The sequence below is a fragment of the Anneissia japonica genome, unplaced genomic scaffold, assembly GCF_011630105.1.
Source record: "Anneissia japonica isolate Jap-2015-1 unplaced genomic scaffold, ASM1163010v1 scaffold287722_len911783_cov160, whole genome shotgun sequence".
Taxonomy (NCBI): domain Eukaryota; kingdom Metazoa; phylum Echinodermata; class Crinoidea; order Comatulida; family Comatulidae; genus Anneissia; species Anneissia japonica.
This window is the reverse complement of record NW_022711579.1, coordinates 71,261-82,656: the sequence shown is the minus strand read 5'-3', so window position 1 is coordinate 82,656 and position 11,396 is coordinate 71,261. Positions and strand designations below refer to the sequence as shown.

At 33.5% G+C, this 11,396-nt stretch overlaps 2 protein-coding genes across 2 annotated transcripts in view; one reads left to right on the top strand and one right to left on the bottom strand.

Annotated features, from left to right (window-relative positions):
* The window catches only part of LOC117107540 (tenascin-like), a 67,047-nt gene extending 60,823 nt beyond the window's left edge, over positions 1-6,224 (top strand). The window contains exons 28-34 of the mRNA XM_033249243.1: positions 453-515; positions 1,025-1,087; positions 1,623-1,685; positions 3,060-3,107; positions 3,615-3,677; positions 4,193-4,255; positions 6,154-6,224. Of these exons, the coding sequence (XP_033105134.1) occupies positions 453-515; positions 1,025-1,087; positions 1,623-1,685; positions 3,060-3,107; positions 3,615-3,677; positions 4,193-4,255; positions 6,154-6,224 (434 nt within the window). The remainder of the gene's footprint in view (positions 1-452; positions 516-1,024; positions 1,088-1,622; positions 1,686-3,059; positions 3,108-3,614; positions 3,678-4,192; positions 4,256-6,153) is intronic.
* A 396-nt stretch (positions 6,225-6,620) lies between these two features.
* On the bottom strand, positions 6,621-8,414 carry LOC117107539. Its single transcript, XM_033249242.1, has 3 exons — positions 8,409-8,414; positions 7,199-7,427; positions 6,621-6,850 (listed from the first exon to the last, which is right to left on the bottom strand). The coding sequence occupies exons 1-3, from the start codon at positions 8,412-8,414 to the stop codon at positions 6,621-6,623; spliced, it is 465 nt and encodes a 154-aa protein (XP_033105133.1).
* Between the last annotated feature and the right edge of the window lie 2,982 nt (positions 8,415-11,396).

Here is an 11,396-nt window from a genome sequence, read left to right as displayed (position 1 = left end):
ATAATAATAATAATAATAATATTATTAACAATAATAATAATAATAATAATAATAATAATATTAATAATAATAATAATAATAATAATAATATAAAACCGTAATATAATAATAATAATAATAATATTAACAATAATAATAATAATAATAATAATAATAATATTAATAATAATTATAATAATAAATATTTATATAGCGCCTAATTTTATCAACCTCGAATCGCTCAACAACAACATAATAATAAACAAAAAAATAAAAAATAAAAATGAGTAGCGTTGTTCTTTAATGGTCTCCACATCCATACTCTACTCCTTTTTATCACGAAAATATAAAGGATCCTTCCATTCAATATCAGAAATGTAACCTCAGAGGTAATAATATAGGGCATTTTGTATTACCTTTAATTGTTTCATTAATATTGACTGTGTTGAAGTATTATTATTTATTTTACACAGAATCAACAACGGCCAAAATAACGACAGTACCACTGACGTCAGGAGCAAAAGGACAGACCACTGGTATGTAGATATGCCTACATTGTTCTATATAATTATCATTATCCTTCCCAGATACTAAAAATAATTATGATATACACACAACCCCATCCCACACCCCTCCACACACACACACACACACACATCAAATAGATAATAAAATATAATTTTATTTAATTGCAGGTTAGTTAAGCTAAGCCTAGTTTGTCTATATGCCAACCTTCTGAAACCTAGGCAGGCTGGCCCTTCGTAGGCCATGACCCATTACAGTAGTTCGCGTTACTGTTCTTTACAGAGTTGGTTTGTCCCCCTAAACCTCACTATATCCACCACTGTTTTATTTTTAACTAAAAGCTTTATCAACGAAAGTTATTTATTAGTTGTATGAAAAAAGAGGTCAGTTGTGGGAATCGAACCCGCCGCAATCTATCGCAGTCTCGGTGAGTCATACTCTTTAGACTACAGAGCCCCGTACGATATATTATTACAGTTTCTAAGACCGAAGTTACAGTATTATTATTTATTTTACACAGAATCAACAACGGCCAAAATAACAACAGTACCACTGACGTCTGGAGCAAAAGCACAGACCACTGGTATGTAGATATGCCTACATTGTTCTATATAATTATCATTATTGTTCTATATAATTATCATTATCCTTCCCAGAGACTTAGATATCTAAAAAAAATTATGATATATAATATATATACACACACAACCCCTGCCCCACCCCCTTCCACACACACACACATCAAATAGATAAAAAATAGAATTTTATTTAATTGAAGGTTAGTTAAGCTAAGCCTAGTTTAACCTAGTCTTAAGCCTAGGCAGGTTAGCTGGCCCTTTGTAGGCCATGGTCCATTACAGTAGTATTCTGTTACTGTCACAGAGTATGTTTGTCCCCCGGAACCTCACTCTCCGCCACTCTGTTATATCGTACCAAACAGTTTATCAACGAAAGTTATTATTTAGTTGTATGAAAAAAGAGGTCAGTTGTGGGAATCGCGAACCCGCAATCTATCGCTGTCTCGGTGAGCGTCATACTCTTTAGACTACAGAGGCCCGTAGGATATATTATTAGTTTCTAAGACCCATGTATACAGTATTATTATTTATTTTACACAGAATCAACAACGGCCAAAGTGACGACAGTACCACTGACGTCAGGAGCAAAAGGACAGACCACTGGTATGTAGATATGCCTACATTGTTCTATATAATTATCATTAAAATCCTTCCCAGAGACTTAGATATCTAAAAAAAATTATGATATATAATATAGGGCCTATATAAATCACACAACCCCCTCCTCCACCCCCTTCCACACACACACACACACACACACACACACATCAAATAGATAATAAAATAGAATTTTATTTAATTGAAGGTAAAGCTAAGCCTAGTTTATCTTATTTGCCAACTTTCTTAAGCCGAGGCAGGTTAGCTGGCCCATTGTAGGCCATGGCCCATTGCAGTAGTATTGTTACTGTTCTTTAGAGAGTGGGTTTGTGTCACAAGTTCTCCCAGAATTCCAAAACAGAGACAGGACCTCGGCAATAAACTCGGGTTAAACTCTATTAACCACAACACATCACATTAGCAATAAGTCCACCTAACTTTCGCAATTTATACCCTTAACACTTTGTATCACATAATTAACTAGTTGTGCACATTACCATTAATATACTGAACAACGATCTCCAATTTTATAATAATATCCATAATAATAACAATATAATATTACCATTAACTTGTCATTCATAAACAATTCATAGCAATGATATTTAACTAATTGTGCTCATTATCAATAAAGTACACATTGATCTCCAATAATATTTAATATATTAATGTATGCTAATCGAACAGTTCACAACAATAACAATTACTAAACGGTTATGCTCACTATCATTATATTACATATCGATCTCCAATAATGTATAATATATATATCAATGTGTAATGATTCACAACAATAATAACCACTAAACTACTAAGCTCATTATTATTAATCTACACATTGATCTCCAATATTATATAATTTATCAATGTATAGCTCAAGAATAATAACGCTACTATTATCACAGCTTACAAGTAGTAATTTCAGCGATACAGTTAACCATAGCATCAACATAGAACAGTAGATCATTAGTTTACAAATTGCGATAATCAATTCTGTCTATCACCATCGGTACTACAAACAATTATTCAGTATTGGATATAAAGACAATTTTGCTTGCATGACTATCAATTAGGCCTATCTTTATCACTTTAACAATTTACAATCAACACTTCAAGGCAATGCAATAATAACTGGTTATAACAATAATAACAATAATAATAGTAATAAACAAATAAAAGAATAATAAGAATACACAGCGCTTCTAACGTGGCTAACACGAACTCAGCTCTTCAACGTGGCTAACACGAACTCAGTTCTTCAACGTGCCTAACACGAACACAGCTCTTATAACGTGGCTAACACGAACACAGCTCTTATAACGTGGATAATACGAATGCTGAAACTCTGATTAGGCTTACGTTTACATTCATTGGCAACAGTGTCAAGACTTACTACAACAACATCATACGAAGAGAGACAGACAACAGGTAGGTAGATATGATTACTAACAATTTCATTGAATACATCAGTACAACAACACACATGCATGCAAATACACACAACCCAGCCAGCCATACACATAATAATAATAATAATAATAATAATAATAATAATAATAATAATATAATATAAAACTGTAATATAATAATAATAATAATAATATTAATATTAACAATAATAATAATAATAATATTAATATTAATAATAATAATAATAATAATAAATATTTTTATAGCGCCTAATTTTAACAACCTCGAGTCGCTCAACAACAACATAATAATTAACAAAAAAATATAAAATAAAAATGAGTAGCGTTGTTTTTTAATGGTCTCCACATCCATACTCTACTCCTGATCGTCACGAAAATATAAAGGATCCTTCCATTCAATATCAGAAATGTAACCTCAGAGGTAATAATATAGGGCATTTTGTATTACCTTTAATTGTTTCATTAATATTGACTGTGTTGAAGTATTATTATTTATTTTACACAGAATCAACAACGGCCAAAGTGACGACAGTACCACTGACGTCAGGAGCAAAAGGACAGACCACTGGTATGTAGATATGCCTACATTGTTCTATATAATTATCATTATCCTTCAGAGACTTAGATATCTAAAAGAAATTATGATATACACACAACCCCAGCCCCCACCCCTCCACACACACACACACACACACACATCAAATAGATAATAAAATATAATTTTATTTAATTGCAGGTTAGTTAAGCTAAGCCTAGTTTGTCTATATGCCAATATGTCTTAAGCCTAGGCAGGCTGGCCCTTTGTAGGCCATGACCCATTACAGTAGTTCTGTTACTGTTCTTTACAGAGTGGGTTTGTCCCCCTAAACCTCACTATATCCACCGCTGTTTTATATTGTACCAAACGGTTTATCAACGAAAGTTATTTATTATTTGTATGAAAAAAGAGGTCAGTTGTGGGAATCGAACCCGCCGCAATCTATCGCGGTCTCGGTGAGTCATCTTTAGACTACAGAGGCCCGTACGATATATTATTACAGTTTCTAAGACCGAAGTTACAGTATTATTATCTATTTTACACAGAATCAACAACGGCCAAAGTGACGACAGTACCAATGACGTCAGGAGCGAAAGGACAGACCACTGGTATGTAGATATGCCTACATTGTTCTGTATAATTATCATTAAAATCCTTCCCTTGTGAATTTGGTCCTGCTACCCGACCTACTCGGGTAATCGATCATCCAACCCCCTGTCACAAGTGACAGGTCGGGTGACAGATTCGCTACTTACCTAAAACTTATTACCCGCTGCCGGCGGCCTGCGAAGGTCGTGTACTAGTATATTGTAGTTAGGCCTAGGAAGAGTGATCTAGAGTGAGCAAGAGAAATTTCGTTTACAATGGTCAGGCACGGCAAACGTAATGAATAAGCCTACACTCTAGGCTACAACAATTAATACTCTCTTAACATATTCCTACATTTTCAATAAAAAGAAGTTATAATTGGGAGCGCATGTTTAGGTGTGGTTTGATGTCAAAAAGTGCATTGGCAGTCCGTAACGAACAGAAGCAACTACTGAATTTCCCGCAAATATTTTTTACAGGGAATTGTTCTTCTTGTCTATACCACAGTATAATTAAAAAGAAAATACAAATTGTGTTCACACCTAAAAATTGGGAAAATTATGATGCATAAAACAAAAATAATAAGATTGAACTGAAGCGCTTACCCCTGGCATCCCAAGACTGAACGATTGTATGCCCGGTGAAGCTTATTATAATAATATTTAAACATGTGTATTATAACGGTTAGTGCACGTGTTTGAATATTAATATAATATTTAAACATGTTTATTATAACGGTTAATACACATGTTTAAATGTGGTAATGTTTAGGCATGTGTATTTATAGTTATAATACATATTGAATACCCTGCCACAAAATGGACGGTTCTAAATAGCCCACGACTCAAGCACATGGGCTTCTCGTTCGTTCGTGACGTTGTGCACTGGCCGTGAGAGCGAGTAATCGTCTGTAAATCGTATGCAACGAAGATACAGAATATCAGTTATAAAATCAATTTAGCATTTGATTTTAATACATGACAAGTTATTCTTTTTTCCTAAATTCTAACTGTCAACTAAATATTCATCGCTCGATTCGTAGGCCCTATAAAATAGAGATTTACTACTCTCTGAGCCTAGATTGAAATACATCAGCTGTAAGCTGTAGAATAGCCCCTGGATAGCCGGGAATGTGAGTAAACATTGCTGTTGTACGCCACACGATCATAAAATAAATAGAATAGGCTAGAAAGAATCGTATTCTTATATTTATTTAGGCCAGCATGAACACCCATGTCATTTTCAATACATATGTGTATTGAAAATGACCATTACCATTATTGTCTTTTGAGAACTATTTAAATATCGATGCATCTTTCTGGCTACTATTCTCCCGATCGCCAAGTCACGGTTTTACGTTCGCGAAATTCGTGAAAAAAGTAAAGTAAATCCACAGACGTACAGCTACTGTCTTTTTTCATTATGGTCGGATTTTGGTTTAAAACATTTTGTGTTTTAAATAATAACATTAGATTCAGAAATTGTGTATACTTTCTGAAATTTGACCATGATTGGAGCAGTACTGGCTGAACTGTGTCCGATTTTCTCCTACTACCAAGGTCTTGTTTACTGTTTGTGAAGGCCGTTTAGGGAGCATGCAGGCAATTAGCAATCAATCATCCAACCCACCAGTGACCGTTTCTTCTAAGGGGAACAATTTCGTCATGTAGTTATCATTATCCTTCCCAGAGACATAGATATCTAAAAAAAATTATGATATAAAATATACACACACAACAGTTTTTCAACGAAAGTTATTTATATAGTTATATGAAAAAAGAGGTCAGTTGTGGGAATCGAACCCCTAATCTATCGCTGTCTCGGTGAGCGTCATAATCTTTAGACTACAGAGGCCCGTACGATATATTATTACAGTTCCTAAGACCTGTGTTACAGTATTATTATTTATTTTACACAGAATCAACAACAGCCAAAATAACGACAGTACCACTGACGTCTGGAGCAAAAGGACAGACCACTGGTATGTAGATATGCCTACATTGTTCTATATAATTATCATTATCCTTCCCAGAAACTTAGATATCTAAAAAAAATTATGCTATATAATATATACACACATAACCCCTGCCCCACCCCCTTCCACACACACACACATCAAATAGATAATAAAATAGAATTTTATTTAATTGAAGGTTAGTTAAGCTAAGCCGAGTTTAACCTAGTCTTAAGCCTAGGCAGGTTAGCTGGCCCTTTGTAGGCCATGACCCATTACAGTAGTATTCTGTTACTGTCACAGAGTATGCTTGTCTCCCGGAACCTCACTCTCCGCCACTCTGTTATATCGTACCAAACAGTTTATCAACGAAAGTTATTAATTAGTTGTATAAAAAAAGAGGTCAGTTGTGGGAATTGCGAACCCGCAATCTATCGCTCATCAGTCAATGCAGGAGGCTTGTACCTATCCTCAGCGGCCTTCTGTGTCACCTCCGGAGGCCACAAAAGTCGAACCAATACAGAATTTGGAATGAATCCCATTGGATGTATCGGATATGGAGTCTCCCTCTTCGCTGGAGACTCAGAGCCGTCATCGTTTGATTCAGGTACAACAGGTTTGCATACGGAATGGTGTGGGAAAAACCCTGCTGGCTCAAATTCTAGTATAAAAAGGAAGGCATAAAAACAAACTATCATGTTATGTGTAGATGATAAAGGTATTTAGTTTTGTTACAATTAAGTTAGGAAAACATAGTCAAATTAAACATCAAAATATTTAAAAAGGGGAAAAAGATTTTGTAAATTAGCTGTTACATATTTACATATAATAAATATAAATAGATTATAGATACAAATACAATTTTCTTAGGATCCAGCAATATTGGAGGCTGAAATGTGCCTGTTCATTACATGTTTTAATGTAACATTTAATTAAAACAATTACTGTAGACAAAAGACACACACAGACAATAAAACACCAGGAAAAGAGAAGCAATTGTTGCGGCTACCTGAATCCCACTTGGGTTCTGGCTGAGCACGTTTCTTAATCGGTTCCGGGGTGAAGTCATCTTCTTCAGATATCTTCTCTACATGTTTTTCATTGTGTATCATTTGCCAGTAGCGATGAAATGCCCTTTCCTTAGTTCCAGGTGGGGGTGCTGGCTTCCTCTTGCTAGACAGCTCACCATCACGTATTTTCTTTAATTCTATTTCTCTTGCAGCAAGCACAGAGTACGCCTCGAGAGGAAAGAGATGTTAAAAAAATATAGTATAAATAAATATATAAATCAATCATTTATAAAGCGTTATTTCAACAGTCGTTCCTTGTACAATGTTTACATGTAACTTCTGTGTACTGTGTAGTGTTTTCCTTCATTTGTTTTTTTTGTTGACTGATTCTGACCCCTTTTCTCATGATTACTTTCTCTCTATCACCACTAATTCACCATGTCTAATTTAAAACCACCTTTGGAACCTGAAAATATGGGGTGGCCTCGGTGTTCGGTCTCCACATAGAGGATTAGCTTTGTGTCAATAGATGGAAGATTGTTATTCTGTTCTTTGAAAAAGTGGTCTCAAATTAGAGGTTCTCGCAATTAACATCTCGACAAGATTTGATTGACAGATAAACCGTCTAATCAGCGAGCGTCATTTAGTCATGTAATCAAAAACTTTTCTCCGACATTTTAATTTTCTTAGACAGCTGGTTTAAATGCGAAACATACGTGAACCTAGGCCTAGATGTCTGTGCTTGGTTATAGACACCCAGAACGAGCAGTGCGCATCAGTGACTTGGCCTTTGCCGACCAGGTTGACTGAATGTGGCTTTTCCCCCTTCCTTTGGGAGCGAAATGCAGAGGCTTTTACAACAATTTCCCCGCCATGTTCCATGAAATAGATTAACACTATGAATATATGATTTATTTGCATACCGCCTACCCTGAATTCTCTTTCTTAAAGAAGGTTGATAACAAAGAAAATGTTCACCAACTCGGTAAGTCTAGCCACCATTGTCGAAGGTTTTCTTGACTTTGTGGGCGGGCTTCGTGTCCTTGTCGACATGTCAATTGTAGATTAACCCCGAGAACACTCCAAATTTTCAGGTCACAAGGGTGGTCTCGAATTGGAGGGCGAACTGTAGTGGTAGTGGTGTTGGTGGCTCTGTATTTATGCTAACACTATTTTGTGAGAGTAACTCTTTGTTATTAAAAAACCTACAGCCATTTTAAAAGGGCTATAAGTATAATTTATCCACAGAGACAAACATTACAAATTGATACAGTACCTGTATAATTCAAACATAAAGAGTTTAACGTCAACAGGTTAGTGTATTAATTGCACAAATTAAAAGCGACTTTATATTGGAGTCTAAAATCATTCTTTTCATTAACATTCTTGCAGATTACCTGACCAGGGTACAAATTCTGAGTAGCATTTAAAATAACCAAGCAAAATTCGAGGATAATTTCACCGTTCAATTTAATACAATAACCTATAGTCCTGTACGTGTTGAGCCTACGAATCTTGATTTTCTATAACTTTCATCTTATCGATTTTTATGTTACAAACAGAAAAAAAAATCATTACTCCATATTATACAGTATAACACATACGTTGAAAACATAGTTTAAATGTTAAAATTGTATTCAAGTTTGGGTTATTTAATATAAACAAGAGATAAAATTTAGAATTCAGTACTCTGAAGAAATACAATGGAAAAATTAAAAGTTGTTTATTGAAATTAGCAGAAAATTGGCAATACCTTATTAAGCAGGGCTAATTGATATAATAAATTTAATTGATTAAATCTAATTGCAATTATTCTAGAAACCTCCCAACTACCCCCACTTGTTACGTAGATTTCGCAAAACGAACATCGCAACCGGTTTCACGTTAAATTACATTTTTCTTGTCTAAAACGACGCAATCGTAACATAGAGAAAATAGGACTGTTCTATTTTCTCTATGATCGTAATTAATTCTGACTTCTTAAAGCTTGGTTTCCTGTCGACGTAAGAAGGCAGTTTTACTTACGTTTACGTCGTTTTACCGCAATAAAATTGACGTATCGTAAGCTTAAGTAGTCGTAGAACAGTGTTGGACTAAAAATTGACGTATTGAATTTTCTAGCGATAACTTTATTTTCCACGAGTTGACAGAAAACCAAGATTCAGTGATTTATACTTGAGTAAACACACTTGTGTTGCGTTGTCTTACGTCTCTTACGAAATTTCGCGCCAAGAAATCTTGAAACGCAGCCAATCAGTGACAATAATTATGACGTAGCCTTTATGACGACCCATTTTAAATTGTGTAATTATTACGAAACTAAGTGTTATTGTTATAATACGATTTTTTATAATCGTACACTAACATAAAATAACAAATAAAGCTGATGCCAAGCTATTATACTCATTATTAGTTCTACACATTTTTTTTTTTTTTTTGTAAGAACCAGAACTATTTTGCTGAGGCTCAGTGTGCTTATTTTTATTTATTTTTTTTTTTTGGCCAATTTCTGGCTCAAAATGTTCTTACACGTAATTTGTACTTATTTTACACATTTTTTTAAAGATAGAAAATTATTATTGTACAGCAATATATTACTGTACTGTATTATAAAGGGTGTCACACCTAGTCGACAGGAAACCAGCATTAATTCCGTACTCTTGAGCAATTAAACATACACATTGGTTTTAATATATTTTACTGTTTTTTTAATGTATATTTTAGGGAAACGATTTGAAAATGATGTTCCAGTAATCAGAGTATGCCGAAATGGCAGTCAATTTTCGTGTTCTTCAAATGCAACATCAGTGTCTAGCAACGTTTGCAAAGTTTGTGGAAAACCCTAGATGTACTCATTCACTTTACACTCGCGAGGCACTTTAATGTCGTCAGACAACAACGTCGATTTTCTGAAAAAAAATTTTCTTATGAAGTATTCAAGGAAAATTTTAATTTATACTAACTGATCAACTATTTGTATTTATGTATTTTTGATTTTAAAGAAAACTACAATAATAAGTAATACCAGGGATTACTTTGTTAAGATTACTCGTAGTTTACTATTAAACCACTTTAGCACGTTGTCCGGCTTTGAATTTTAACGTTACGATAGTATCGTATACTGGCTATACTCAGAAAAAGTGTAGGCTATAGTATTATAATACTTATATTTCTTACTGCACATGTTATGTACATAAAACTATTTTTTTGATGCGTTAGAGCTTTTTTTTTCTCTTGTGGGATTCATGGCCACATTTTCAAATAAAATTTTGGCAACAGTGCTTTTCATTTTATCTTAAATTTTACTGTACCAATATAATGATAAAAATAACGACAACAATAATTTGACAATGGTAACAATAAAAAATATTTAAGGACGGATTTTTTTTATATATAAAATATTAAGAATAAACTATATGTAGGCCTATTTAAAACCTAAAATGTTCACATAACTTGGATAAATTATTAAAAGCTAGTTCAATAAAATTCATTCTTGCTTAAATATCTATCACTTTAAGTTGAATATTTAAAATAGTATTAATATATTACTAAATACAAGTATTGCATCACCAGTAAGATAGTGTAAGTGTTGGTATAAATCTAAAATTAAATTAGATAAGATTTTTCTCTCTTTTGCGACGCATTAAAGATTAAACATTAAGTAAATCTGTTTTATATATATTTTTTTCAAAATTGTTAAGAAAAACAATTAGAAAACAGACTATTTATCAGCTATTTATTTATAAAATAATTTTCTTCAAGGTAACTTTTTAGATATCTGAATTTTAAAATGGCCGTACCTAACTGAGGAACATAATTCAAAGATATCAAAACACAACTCATGGTGGAATCTATCTGAATCAATGACTACTTTTTAATGTTTGGTGGCAAAAGTATTTCAACAGAATATTTCGCCAAATTTACTATACAAACGGCTTACATTGTCTACGACAAAACATATTGCAGTATGACACGCTAAGTTGTATATTCATAGAAGTTGAAAATGCTAAGGTATGTTTTAAGCACCCTGTCTAGTATGAGCTAACTTTAATCGAATAGCTTACTAAGTCATTGGTGTAACCTATTATCATTCAATGCATACGGTACAGGTACTCCACCATTACATACTTGAGCGATGCGATGTTTTTAAAGAATTATTTTAGTTTTATCTTCATTTCAATTTATATATATATATAT

Coding starts and splice junctions, on each gene's coding strand:
- LOC117107539 (XM_033249242.1), bottom strand. Junction 6,851..7,198: donor AGAACCCAAGTGGGATTCAG/GTAGCCGCAACA, acceptor TTTTTATACTAG/AATTTGAGCCAGCAGGGTTT.